A 14,656-nucleotide genomic window follows, 5' to 3' on the forward strand; every position below is an offset into this window, starting at 1 on the left:
ACTCACTCACATTGATATCTATTGATGGGCATCTCCATAGCCCGTTAATACGACTAGTTGATGTGAGACTATATTCTCCTTTTTTTTTCTTCTCCACAACCACCATTCTATTCCACCTATAGTGCTATGTCCATGGCTCACGCTCATGTATTGCGTGAAGATTGAAAAAAATTGAGAACATCAAAAGTATGAAACAATTGCTTGGCTTGACATTAGGGTTGTGCATGATTTAAATAATTTGTGTGATGAAGATAGAGCATAGCCAGACTATATGATTTTGTAGGGATAGCTTTCTTTGGCCATGCTATTTTGAGAAGACATGATTGCTTTGTTAGTATGCTTGAAGTATTATTATTTTTATGTCAATATTAAACTTTTGTCTTGAATCTTTCAGATCTAAACACTCATGCCACAATAAAGAAAATTACATGGATAAATATGTTAGGTGGCATTCCACATCAAAAATTCTGTTTTTATCATTTACCTACTCGAGGACGAGTAGGAATTAAGCTTGGGGATGCTTGATACGTCTCCAACGTATCTATAATTTTTGATTGTTCCATGCTATTATATTATCTGTTTTGGATGTTTAATAGGCATTAATATGCTATTTTATATTACTTTTGGGACCAACCTATTAACCGAGGGCCTAGTGCCAGTTTTTTTTGCCTATTTTAGAGTTTCGCAGAAAATGAATACCAAACGGAGTCCAAACAGAATGAAACCTTCGCGATGATCTTTGTTGAACCGAAAGCAAACCAGAAGACTTGAAGATGAAGTCGGAGACGCAACAAGGAAGCCACAAGGCAGGAGGGCACTTCCCTGACCTAGTTCCTTCGCCTATATATACTCTTATACCCTGAAAACATCCAGGGGAGCCACGAAACCAATTTTCCACCGCCGCAACCTTCTATACCCGTGAGATCCCATCTAGGGACCTTTTCCGGCGTCCTGCCGTAAGGGGGATTCGATCACAGAGGGCTTCTACATCAATACCATTACCTCTCCGATGAATCATGAGTTGTTTACCATAGACCTTCGGGTCAATAGCTATTAGCTAGATGGCTTCTTCTCTCTCTTTGATTCTCAATACCATGTTCTCCTCGATGTTCTTGGAGATCTATTCGATGTAATATTCTTTTGCGGTGTGTTTGCCGAGATCCGATGAATTGTGGATTTATGATCAAGATTATCTATGAATCTTATTTGGTTCTTCTCTGAATTCTTATATGCATGATTTGATATCTTTGCAAGTCTCTTCGAATTATCTGTTTAGTTTGGCCTACTAGATTGATCTTTCTTGCAATGGGAGAAGTGCTTAGCTTTGGGTTCAATCTTGCGGTGTCCTTTCCCAGTGACAGTAGGGGCATCAAGGCATGTATTGTACTGTTGCCATCGAGGATAACAGGATGGGGGTTTCATCATATTGCTTGAGTTAATTCCTCTACATCATGTCATCTTGCTTAATGCGTTACTCTGTTCTTTATGAACTTAATACTCTAGATGCATGCTGGATAGCGGTTGATGTGTGGAGTAATAGTAGTAGATGCAGGCAGGAGTCGGTCTACTTGACACGGACGGGATGCCTGTGTTCATGATCATTGCCTTAGATGTCGTCATAACTATGCGCTTTTCTATCAATTGCCCGGCAGTAATTTGTTCACACACCGTAATATTTGCTATCTTGAGAGAAGCCATTAGTGAAACCTATTGCCCCCGGGTCTCTTTTCCATATTATTGAATCTCATTTACATCTTGCTAGTTTTCGATCTACTATTTTGCAATCTTTACTTTCCAATCTATAAACCAAAATACCAAAAATATTTACTTTACCGTTTATCTATCTCTACCAGGTCTCACTTTTGCAAGTGACTGTGAAGGGATTGACAACCCCTTTATCGCATTGGGTGCAAGTTGTTGATTGTTTGTGCAGGTATTCGGTGACTTGTGCGTTGTCTCCTACTGGATTGATACCTTGGTCCTCAAAACTGAGGGAAATACTTACGCTACTTTGCTGCATCACCCTTTCCTCTTCAAGGGAAAACCAACGCAAGCTCAAGAGGTAGCATGGGGTGGGGCCGGGAGAAACAACCGTTAGGTTGGCCAATTTCTTAGCTGTCTGCTAGCAGACAGCAAAGGAAGTGGTCGTTAGGTGGTTCTCGCTAGTGGGCCACCCTCCCTCTTTGCCGCCTGCTAGCAGACGACAAAGCTTCTATGTCGTCTTCTAGCAGATGGCAAAGAGCTGGCTGACGGCAAACATGATCTTTGTCGTTAGCTCTTTCCTTGCCGTCAGTTTTCTGTAAGCTGATGGCAAAGACCTTCTCTACCATCAGCTAGCGGACGACAAAGAGCTGGCTGGCGGCAAAGATCCTCAATCCAGCAGTGGTTGCTTCTCGGATACCATCCTTGAAGTGGATCACGAAACGCTTGATCTCCAGGATAACCTCACATATCAAGAGTACCCCATTCGTATTCTTGATCAAGCAGAGCGTATCACTTGATGTCAGAACATCAAGTTTCCCAAGGTCCAGTGGTCTCATCATTCTGAGAGAGAAGCTAGTTGGGAGCGAGAAGATCATCTTCGACTTGAGTACCCCGCTCTCTTTCCGCCGACTACTGAATCTCAGGACGAGATTCTTTTGAGTGGGGGCGAGTTGTCACATCCCTAGTCTGGTCCTGCTCCAGAGAGTGTTCGAGAGTACCTGTCTAAGGAGTAGTGCTCCACTTTGATCTACCAGGCAAGCAAACCCCCTTGGTCATTCCAATGTAATCCCACTCTCTCGCTCCTGCTCTCTTTATTGCATTATGACAACAATGATTAAACTACTACTTTATGTTGTGGTAGTTGAACCCATTCATCTGCATGACCTGTCATTATCACAGTAAATAGTAAAAACCTCCTAGCATGATTAGGAGTTGCTTGAGCCATGTTATGACTTATCCATGCCATGCCTGCTATTGTTTAGAGTTGTGTCAGGTTTGATTCATTGTGGATGGATTCGAGTGTTATGCTATGTTCTGATGCTGAGAGTCAAGTGTGTGAACATGATTTGGTAAAGGTAGCAATGAGAGGCCATGTAGGAGCACATGGTGGGTTGTCTCATTGGGACCGTCCTTAAGAACTGAGTTCTGTGTATGTTATCCAAGGCTAGCTACTACCACACATTGGGCTTCGGGCGCTCCAAGCTCTCTTGACTTATTAACTGCCTTGATCTCTGTCCAGTAGTTGGAACTAGTTTCTGGTATTTGTAGGCAATGCTATTTTCCTACCAAGTGGCACCCGGTAGGGTGAACTTGGGACAGACTAAGGCACCGTGGCCCAGTGTACCGATTGGCACCCGGCTGGTGGGCTCGGAAACCCTGCACACATCATTTGAGATCGTGATAGAAACCTCGACTGTACTTCCCTTGCGGATACATCCTCAAATAGGCGATAAACCTGGACTAGAGTCTCGTGTGGTTAGTCAGGTCGTGGCTGACACCCTCCTAGGCTTCTGCTTGAAGGTTGCCGAGATACATGACGTGTAATGATCTACTCGAATAGCCGCGTCCGCGGATATGGGCTACTTAGAAACTTATGTGGTACATGGAAAATTTGAAGTGGATACTCTAAAATGCTCAAGATAAGTGTGAGTGCTATGGATGGCCTTCTCGTTGGGAGACGGGATAAAATCCATAGTGATGTACTATTGTGGTGTTTAGTGGACTCGTCTGTGCTTTCTCACCTCAAAGAAACTACTGGTAGTCGTAGAACACGATAGCCACCGAGTCAAAGCTAGACTGCTGCAGCTAAACCCCACATTATCCTTCTTGATACTAATGCATGTATGATAGGATCTGATACAAGTCTTACTGAGTACCTTTGTACTCACGTGCCTAATTTATGTTTTGCAGAGGAGACTTTGGTCTCACTAGTAGTTCCACACGGTCTTCGACGAGTAGCTTGTTACTTCAGCTATGATCTTGTACCCTTGGGAGGGTCTTGTAGATAGTCAGACTTCTCAGCCTCTTTTATTTGTAGTTGTCTGTACTCAGACTTGTTATGCTTCCGTTGCTTGTATGCTTTGGATGATGGGTCATGTGACCCCTGTTTATAATATAATGTTATGTTGGCTCTTTTGAGTCTTTATCCTTGTATGAGTTGTTGAGTAATGTTGTGATGTCATGTTGTACAACACATACTTGCATGTTATGCGTACATGTAATGTGTATTGCTATGTGTGAGGTTCGACACTTAGTTGTTTGCCTTTGGTAGCATTTCTTATGGGGAAATGCTCCCTAGTGCTTTCACTAAGCCATAGTAGTTCGCTACCGCTCCGGAACACTTGGATTGGCCCACATGTATCCTTCTTTGTTCCTGTGTCTGTCCCTTCAGGGAAATGTCACGCGTTGTTCTTTTAAGTCCTTGTAGCTTGCTACGACTTGGGTTCATATGTCAACGACCGACACGTTCATTGTTGGATTACATATCCTGAGTTTCTGTACGAATATGCCACCTTGGTTTCGACCCGGGTTTTCTGTCATATGGATGCTAGTGACACAATCATATACGTGAGTCAAAAGACGCAAACAGTCCCGACCAAGGTAAGGCTGCAGCCGTGGGAATACTGTGCATGAGACCGCAAAGTGATATGATGTGTTATATGCTAGATCGATGTGACTTAGGATTGGGGTTCCAATGGCCTTTTTAGACCCATTGATATTAAATTTGTAAAACTTTCAGACCATTACACACACACACACACACACATATTAACATCCCATAAATATTTTTCACCTATATATATATTTCCTAATAAAATATATTTAAAAAAACATTAGTCCAATACCATGTATGTTGATATGAATTACCAAAACCACTAAAGAAGCAAATGTGATTTCAACATGCTTCCGTCCTTGGTGACCATATCCGGGTGCCGTATCCATGTCAAATTATAACTTTGTAAATTTTGAAATTTCGGTCCGCCGTTAAAAGGACAAATAGTCATCCTATTTTTAAAAGCCATAGTTACCTCTTTCTAGAGATAGTGAAATAATTTCTAGAAGTTTGACCATTTCTTATTAGAAGATTACAGTATTAAACTTCGAAATGCACTTAGTTCCACGTGTTGTTTGTGTGGAGTAATTCCAATCAATACAGAAAGTCAAACCACCTTTTCAATGGCATGCATGCGTTCCAGTTTTCAACCACCCAAAGAGGACACCGGCATGACAACATTGAACATGAAGACGTGCTTCGAAATGCACTAATTAAATACTGATAATCAAGAGAAGAAATGAAGAAAGAGAAATGAAAAATTGGGAAAAGAAATCCAGTCAAACCAGACTGCCCCCAGGCAGGCAGCGTCGCCATCTCCCTCAGTTGCCTTGCTCCGTAGAAACCGTGTCCCCCTCTTCCTCCCTCCCTCCCCGATCGACAGCAATAGCGGCGGTCAAAAGCCTCTCCTGCGACGACTCCTCCAACCCCCGTCCGTGTCTTCTTGGCCGCCCCTCCCTCCCTCTCGTAGCCTCCACGAAGGAGCAGCGCAGGCACCGGAGCGGCCTCCTCTGGTTGCCGCGGCCAAGCTGAGTCGCCACGGATCTCGAGGCGGCGGCGGCGGCGGCGGAGAAGGGGGAGCGCTGGAGGGGCCCATGAGCCTCGCCGGCTCCGCCCTGGAGGCGGCCCTGCAGGCGGTGGGGCGCGGCCTCGACGCCGCCGGCGACCACCGCCTGCTCTACTGCAAGGGCGCCGGGAGGCTCGTGACGCTCGACGAGGCCCGCGCGCGGGACCTGCCCATCGGCGGCGGCGTCCTCTGCGGCGTGCCCCCCGACGTCGAGGTGGAGGCCTATCGCGGCAACCCCGAGCGCAGCCGCCCGCCCCCCGCTGGTGCCGCCCCCGACGAGCCCTTCGTCTGCAGCTTCGACAAGGTGAGGGAGGTGCTCCGGACCGGAGTCCCGATTTTGGGGCGTTTGAGCAGATCGTGCACGCATATACATCATGCCTTCTTCTCTTCTGCGTGTAGTGTGATGCAAATTTGCTGTTATGCAAATCGTACTACACATGTTAGGCTTCGTGGCCGTTCCCTTCACTGTCTCTGACATTTGGCATCACCATTTATCGCGCAGATGGCGGAGCATTTCAACAGGAAGGCGAGCTTGCTGGAAACAGTCCCTCTGGGTTCCTTCAACTCGCTCTTCAGCTTTACTGGTTCTTGGAAGAATGATGCAGCCGCAACAAAGGCCCTTGCAGTTGATGGCTATTCTGTTCCGCTATATAGAGTTAAAATAACTAGTGATGAACTGATTCTGCAAGAGAGTGTAAAGCGCGCAATTCCATATACTTGGGATCCACCAGCATTGGCTAGGTCAGTAGGTAATCTTCTCCATTGACCCTGCTCTCTCAGGGTCAGTTTTACATTTGGCTGTCCTACATGACTTTTTGCATATTACCTGCCCTTATCATACAATAACAAGGTGCCCTTGTCTCATTTCTGCTCAGCTTTATCGAGAATTACGGCACACATATTATTACTTCTGTAATGGTTGGCGGTAAGGATGAAGTATACATAAAGCAGCATTCCTCATCCCAATTATCTGAAATGGAGTTCAGAAATTATGTCAGAGAAATTGGGAACGAGAGGTTCTCAGATGTGGAGAACAAGTCAAATGCACCCCCCATCAATTATAGCGAAAAGGTTAGCTAGTTCATAGTGTCAAAAATGATCTTCAATTTTGGGACGGAGGGGGTATCTTGTTAATTGCAAGTGTTGATAATAATATTAATAGGAAATTGGACATTCTTAATGTATGCACCTTGAGGGCGGTGTCAGTTTACAAGATGCCATTACATAGCGGCTATTTATTCGACTCGTCTTTGAAAACGGCCTAAAGTATCACCAGTAGGAAATTAGCTACTTTGAACTGTCACACATATTCAATTCGAAAAAAATAATACTATAATAACATATGTGATATGTGTACTGCACCTCTTACTGTAAACAAATCCTAATTCCAGTCCCATATACAGGACATGACAGTAATCTTCAGAAGGAGGGGAGGTTGCGATCTTGTTCAGAATTCTGTTGAGTGGATAAAAACTGTTTCCTCAGCGCCAGATGTCATAGGCATGACATTTCTCCCTATTGTTTCACTCGTCGATGATATACCTGGGAAGAAGCACATTGCTCGTGCCATTGATCTATACTTGACATGTAAGACATGCACCTGGCTCCTTTTTGTGGACTATCCTCAAAGTCCATTTGCCGTAAACCTGAGCTGTTGTTTTAAATTATATTGCTATCTATATATTACAGTAGCAGAGTCTCTGCACAGTTCTTCTATTTGGAGTATGTATTGAAAAATATTTTTTAGTAAGGGTGATGTATTCATGATCAAGATAGACATATCTTTCCTAAAGTCAGAATGTCAATCGTGATTAAATCAGTAGCTCAATACAGTAGTATAGCTATTGAATGATTAGAATCTGGAGAAATGTTTTCCTATGTCTACCAAAGAGTTGGGTAGTTATCCTTGCTATTTCCTGCTGTGATTAAACATTATCATATTACATGGTATCTTTTCAATGATGTTTGCATATTTTTTTACTCCAGACAAACCTCCAATTGAAGAGTTACAATACTTCTTAGATTTCCAAGTTCCACTAGTTTGGGCTCCAGTACCACTGGGTATTGCTGGACAAAATAGAAAAGAGCCTGTGTGCCCGTCACTTCAGTTCAGCTTGATGGGCCCAAAGCTATTTGTTAGCACAGAACAGGTAAATGCTGCTCTCGGGTTTAAATACATGTTTATGATAATTTCCCTTTAGCTATTTTAGTTTTACCATCGATAGGTCAATTTAGCGCCCCTTACTAGACCCTGTCATTAGACAAAATAGAAGCAAACACCATTTTGCTGTAGGATTAACAATAATTTACCTGGGATGCGACGAAGCGTTCATATTTTGTAATGCAGTTCAATTGATCAAGCCATATGGAACACATTCTTGTGTTTGGTTGCGTGAAGAAATGGAACCTACCGATTCTAGAGAAGGGAATATACCCCATATATGCAGAATGTGCTCCAAGTCGGTGGAACCGACTAGCTCCTCACTCAAATCACGCGGACCCTCTATATGTGGAACGTGCTAGTTCCTTTAAATCGGGGGAACCGATCGATTCCTTGCTCAAATCACGCGCATATGACACCCAACTCTCACCGATAAAAGGAAAAAACCTGTAGCCTCTCTCTCTCCAGACCTCTCTCACCTTGTCATCTCGTGGCAGCGGGCCTAGGCTGCGGCGGCCCGTTAGGAAACGCCCAAGACGCGGTGACGGTAAGGGGAAGGGGACGGTGGCTTGTTGGGAAGCGAAGCAGCAACAACGACTGCTGGGCGATGGCCGATTGATAGGCGGAGCCGCGGCGGCAAACAGGGGCGAGTGGCGGAGTTGGAAGGCGGAGGCGCTACACTGCAGCTCTGGCCGATTTTTTTGCTTGTCAGCATCCTTTTCTTGAGTGTCAACCTCAGCTCCCAGTCTGGAGCGGTGGCTGAGGTAGAATTCTGAACTTTGCAGCAAAGGAAAAACGGTGTTATATACCATTTTTCAAACTCTAGCTAAGTATAGTAGTTATTGTTTAAGCTAGGATTTTTTCCGCCTAGAATAAAATATATGATTGAGCTCTTCATTTTCTTTATTGCATTTTTTTTTCACCGGGCCATGTCAAGTGGAAATGCTCTAGGTCTTGAATTATATTTGACTTGGGCTCATATCTATCTTCTAGTCAAAATCCAGCCCACTTGTCATCCTCATTTGGTCCGGTTATCCAAACCTACTCCGACTCGGACTCGGAACTGATACCAACACCCCGTACTTGCCAAACCTTCTTATCCCTGCGCCAAGACGTCTCCTCCGGAAGCTTCTCTTAGGCGACCTAAACCAACCCAAGTGGTTTCGGATTCGTTCACCGCTGTTGGATTCGAGCAGGACAAAACCTACTCTGTATCCAATCCTAACCGACCTAGAGCAGCCCCAACCGACCTAGAACCCCTCCTACCTCCCAAGACTCCAAAACCACAAATCCATAGCTTCCGAGCAGCAGAAAACTGTTATGTACCGTTGAAGACGGTCCGACCGTTGAAGTGCTGCACGATTGAGCCCTCACCACTCCCGTAAAGTTTCATGACGATCTGATGGTGCAATCTTAAGTGACGACCAAATAACTTTACGGGATTGCACCGTCGGGCTGTTGTGAAACTTAGTGGTGAGGACTCGGTCCTGCAGCACTTCAACGGGCTCGTCTACAACGGTGGGGTCGTTGAGGAGATGATTGAGTCGCCAAGAACAAAGAGATTGCATAAGAGTTTTCTGCTGCCTTGCGAAACTCGTCTGATCAACTTTGGTGGTGACTTGGGGTGGCTCGGAAGCTGTGGATTCGTGATTTTGGAGTCTTGGGTATATATATATATATATATATATATATATGGGTTCTAGGTCGGTTAGGATTGGATAAGGAGTAGGGTTCTCCTCCTACTCGAATACAGCGATGGTAAACGAATCCGAAATAACCTGGGTTGGTTAACCACTTGGAGGTAAGGAGACGTCTTGACGCAGGGATAAGGAGGTTTGGCAAGTATGGGGCGTTGGTCTTGAGTCTGAGTTGGTTTGGATCACCGTATCAAATGAAGGATGATAAGTGGGCTGGATTTTGATTAGAAGATAGATATGCAAGTCTAATATAGTCACTTCCATTCCACTTGAGATGTCCCGGTGAAAAGAAAATGCAATAAATAATTTATTTTATTCTAGGGAAAGAAATTCCTAGCTCTAGAGTTGAAAAGTGGTATGTTACAAGAGGACTCATAGTGTGGTTTCTGTACTAGTTAACTTCAGAAATATTTGTGTATAAAATAAAGTTATGCAAAATGATATAAAAAATTCCAAGAAAAAAGAGTCTTGGCTAGTTTTGCTTGATGTGTATGCGACTATGCGGGTTGATGATTTTTGACCTATATACGAGTCTTGTTAAATAGGAAGCAATGTGAATTATTTGTTTGACATCATATCCTTGTATAGTTGTTATGCTTGTGACTGTATTTGTAACTTATTTATGCTACAAATACAATTGAAATATTATGAAGAATTTGAATAATTTCTTGCTAAAAATACAAAGAGCTATCTTATTCATATTATATATATGCACATGAGATGATGAGAGGTATTCTCACCACTCTACACAAGAGATGAGTTGAACGAAATGCATTATATTTCATCTCACCAACGAAATACTGTAATATAACCATTCCACTCCACCGGATTGCCCCCAACCAAATATAGGAATGGAACCAACCCATTCCAGTGGACTGGAACCAGGACATTCCATTCCACTTTGTTCCTGAACCAAACACGCCCTAAGGGACCACCACTTATGTCGGGAGTCCTATTTGGTGACATTATTGAATATACTTTATAAGATGATAAACTATGTAGAACAATCTAATTCAAGCTAATTTCCAATGGAATACTTGCAGGTATCTGTTGGGCGTCGACCAATCACTGGCCTGAGGCTGTACTTGGAAGGAGCAAAACAGAACCGTCTGGCTATTCATTTGCAGCACCTTGGCTCGTTACCAAAGATATTTCTACCTCATTGGGACTCCCATATCACAATCGGACCACCAAAATGGCAAGGGCCTGAAGAGCAGGATAGCCGATGGTTTGAACCAATCAAGTGGAAGAATTTTGCTCATGTCAGCACTGCGCCCATAGAGTACACCGAAACAAATATCACGGATCTGTCTGGCGTTTATATTGTCACGGGAGCACAATTAGGAGTGTGGGATTTTGGCGCAAAGAGCGTGCTCCACCTTAAACTTTTGTTCTCCAGAGTTCCTGGGTGCACAATCAGGAGATCAGTGTGGGACCACAGTCCAAGTTCTGGGATGCATAGAACAGATGAAGCTTCATCGTCCTCAAGTGACAATGCTAAACTTGTGAAGATTGTCGACATGACAGAGACGTTGAAGGGCCCACAAGACGCACCTGGCCATTGGCTGGTCACAGGAGCAAAATTAGGCGTGGAGAAGGGCAGGATTATTGTACGTGCAAAATACTCCTTATTGAACTATTGACCAAAGTGTTGAGAGCATTCATTCATTCGCTCTGCTATGGAGCACCATGTTTAAAGATAGCATTGTTCTTTTGTTCATGTATGGTACTGTATGTAACATGTCTGGAATCATGCTTCTTGCGTTGATGCTATGAGCGAAGTAGCATGGACAACGTTTTTTTTGTCCAGTTCAAAAATATTTCATCTGGCCCTGGTCATTTCCTTCCGAATCTTCTTAGCCCGTCAATGGAATTTAATATATTGAATTTTTTCATCACTAATATTGTTCTTTGCTTTGTGGTGACGTTTACTCCAGCAGAACGGAACTGACTTCAATGATGTTTAAACGAACATTCCTTGGGCGCACTTTATCTGCCTTTTGCGAGGTAGTATGATCAAAGCGAGCATAACTTAGTCTTTCCAACGGGTATATGAGTGTTGCAGATTAATACTTCCTCCGTTTCAAAGTTGAACTAAAACCACGACAAGTTTTGCTACCGAGAGGTGACTTTCTTCAGAGTTTGCTGTGCAACTCTGCTACTTACTGTACTGTTTCACTGTTCGACTAGATAATTGACGAGAACAATTCTTGTTCAGAAACACACACACACACACACACACAAATTGTAGCCCCCCTTGTCCGCTACGTGTTCTGCCAGTAGTCGAGAAATAAATTGCAGACGTAATCAGGCATGTCACCTCTTCTGGTGGACATGGTGCCTTGCTTCATGGTGCCTTGCTTCCAAATGGAACAAAAGGAAACCTTTCATATCTGCTACTTTTGCTGTCCATTTGCAAGTTAACAAACATTTCTCAACAGCGACTCCATTTAGTCTGCTCAAGCCGGGGGAATTTACCGAGTCGATCTGAATTCCCGATCCGTTGTGAGTCCTGACTTGTTGTTTCCGCAGGAGGCAGGAACATTGTTGACGTCTCTGTGGGGAATGTGGAAGAATTGGGCGGTGGCGCCGGCACTTGCTGGCAGGCAACCGGGCCGCTGCATGCGAAGCTGTGAACGAGCTGTTCTTTGGTTTCATCAGCTCCTGCAGTGCTGTGCATATGGCACGCAGTGCATATGCCACGCATGGCGTCATTTCAACTCTCTTATAGCAACTCTAGCAAACCTCATAAAATCCCGACCCGCAAAACGCGTTTACAGTTTGATGAAGATCTCGTTTGCGGGTTGAGAACGAGCGCGGCCGATCAGAAACCGTAGATGAAGCTACATAATTTGAAAAAAAAAACAGTTTAGCAGGAGAAATTGCACCATAGTAGTTCATCACATACTACATATATTACATGATCAAACACTAGCTCATACTACATACTACATCAGTACTAGTACTAGAGGGGGTGAGGATCTCACGGCGGCGAGCTCAGGACCATGGACGACGCCGTGGAGGAGCTCAATCCTCCTCGCCGGAGCTGTCGAGGTCGTACTTCTTCCTCTGCTCCTCGCGGATGCGCCGCCACTCGTCGTCCTTCTCCTTGGCGGCGAGGTTGGCTGTGACCGCCTGCTGGAACACGAGGTCTTCGAGCTCTTCGTGGTGGCGCCAGCGCTCCGCCTCCAGCGCAAGCTCCGCTCGGCAATGGCGGTCGCGACCGCGTCGACATTGGCGACGAAGTCCTCCGGCCTGACGACTTCACGGCTCCCGAGCTCCTCGGGCTCCTGCTTGACGGGGACTAGCTCGATCTCCTCCGGCTCCTCCGACCACTCCCTCTTCACGGGGGGAAGGCCCGCGCCGGAAGAGGAGGAGCTCGCGGCGTACGAAGATCTCGCCACAGAGGACGAGCCTGCGGTCGAGGACGGCGTACGGTAGTGCCGACGGTCGTATTCGTCCGTCTCATGGACGCGGAAGCTCGGCGGCGGCGAGAGGCCGCGGTTGGTCCACTTCCTCGCCCCGCGCTTCCTCGCGTCGTTCGATTGGACGCACCGCTCGCGCTCGGGGTCGTAGCCGCCGCCGGATCTGCTCCCGGAGCCGCGTTGGCGACGGGGGGATAGGGTTTCGACGTGCAAACACATTGCGAACCCGTAAATATACTGGTCGGGGCGGGCGGTTTGCGGGCCACGGTAAATATTTTTACGGGTCGGGCGAGTATAAGGGCTCTTTTCTGGCGAGAAAATTAGGCCGAGCCCGTATACTCGCCGGAATTTTGCGGGTTTGCGGCTTTTGCGGGGTCTGCTAGAGTTGCTCTTAGGGAACGACAACCCGCAAATTTCCTCCTGCATCCGTTCACGGATAAGGGGGACCAGTCTGTGGACATGAATGCGGGAGGACGCCATCCAATCATAACTGCATACATTTTAAACTCGTTTTCAACAAACCGGATGAAATTCGTGCAAACAAGGCTGAATTTCATATAAACATGACGGATTTCATACAAACCAGACGAATACGATTACATTTTGAACATATTTTCAACTAAAAATATAAAACTATGTGCATGTATGGTCGCGCGGAGCTTCACTCCCACGACATGGATACACTACACTAGTCTACGGCCGGCCGCGACTTGTTTTCCTCATGTCCGACAGCCCGCTAACCGGACTGTCGGGAGCCCCGGAGATATATTTTTCTTCTATATCTTACCTATATCCGGCTACGCCGCTCATCGGAGCAGCAAAGAGGGTGCTTCAGTCCGAGGGGAAGGGTGCTTCCGTGGAGTTCAGGCGGGTGCCCAAGATGGTCTGAGATAAAGGAGAACCAGCCAGGTCTCCAGCGGTGGCCTCCATGGATACAAGCGACGGCGGTCTTCTGTGTCCTACTTCTCCTTGATGATGACAGCGGCCTTCTGTGTTCTACTTCTCCTTGATGATGGTGGCGGGCGCGGACGTGCGGGCCGCCACCTCGTCTACATCCGCGCAGCTGGCTTCTTTCTGTCCGTGCATGGCGTGACTACGCGTGCGTCGACAACGGATGGCGCGGTTGCAGGCACTAGATATGTCGATGCCCGTGCCGCCGTGCCGGCGTGGAGCAACTCGCCACTCCTCATCGAGTTGGCCTAGAGCGACGGGTTGCTGAACCACGCGCCGGCTTGGGGCCGCGACAACTGGCTCCGTCGGGCTAGGCGAGGGAGGTGGAGCAGCGAGAAGCCTCACTTGTATCTGGCGGGCTCCGCGGGCCATCAAGTCGGCTTGTATGCCAGAGAACTGCTCTTCGGAAGCCTTAGAAGAATGGAGAAAATGGTGAAGAATGAGACGGTGGAACGGCGGAGGGGTGCGACTCTTGCCCGACGTCTGGCATCATTTAAATAGAGGTCGGACAAGAGAAGCTTGGCCGATTTTGCGGTTAATGTTGGTCCGCTCATGAATGAACGTGTGGCCGGAGTAGGTTTCTCGGCTCCCACACGGGTTTAGTGAAGGCGTTTGAATGTGGCGAGGAGGCATGTTTAGCCGGGCGTGTAGCGGCCGGCGCGCCGCTTCAATGACAGAGGCAGTGAGAGGCCATGTCCGTCCTGAGCCGACTTCAATGTGGAACGACGCACTCAACAACAACATGAACGTGGGCGGCTGGTGTCGGGCTGAAAGAACGCGTGGGAGGGAGAGGCTTTTGGTGGGCCAGGGCGTTCAGAA

At 46.3% G+C, this 14,656-nt stretch overlaps 1 protein-coding gene across 1 annotated transcript; it reads left to right on the plus strand.

The window, feature by feature from the left end:
* Positions 1-5,390: 5,390 nt before the first annotated feature.
* On the plus strand, positions 5,391-11,308 carry LOC123070609 (MACPF domain-containing protein CAD1). Its single transcript, XM_044493880.1, has 6 exons — positions 5,391-5,907; positions 6,106-6,344; positions 6,479-6,674; positions 7,007-7,190; positions 7,590-7,753; positions 10,505-11,308. Exons 1-6 carry the CDS (start codon positions 5,632-5,634, stop codon positions 11,102-11,104), a joined length of 1,659 nt encoding a protein of 552 aa, XP_044349815.1. The 5' UTR covers positions 5,391-5,631; the 3' UTR covers positions 11,105-11,308.
* The last annotated feature ends 3,348 nt before the right edge of the window (positions 11,309-14,656 follow it).

Source organism: Triticum aestivum, chromosome 3B (assembly GCF_018294505.1).
Source record: "Triticum aestivum cultivar Chinese Spring chromosome 3B, IWGSC CS RefSeq v2.1, whole genome shotgun sequence".
NCBI lineage: Eukaryota > Viridiplantae > Streptophyta > Magnoliopsida > Poales > Poaceae > Triticum > Triticum aestivum.

Bases quoted from the DNA above. Each gene is read 5' to 3' on its own strand.
- LOC123070609 (XM_044493880.1), top strand. From the start codon at position 5,632: ATGAGCCTCGCCGGCTCCGCCCTGGAGGCGGCCCTGCAGGCGGTGGGG. The intron at 6,675-7,006 runs GTTAGCTAGTTC...TCCCATATACAG, and splicing joins CCATCAATTATAGCGAAAAG to GACATGACAGTAATCTTCAG. The intron at 7,191-7,589 runs GTAAGACATGCA...TTTTTACTCCAG, and splicing joins CATTGATCTATACTTGACAT to ACAAACCTCCAATTGAAGAG.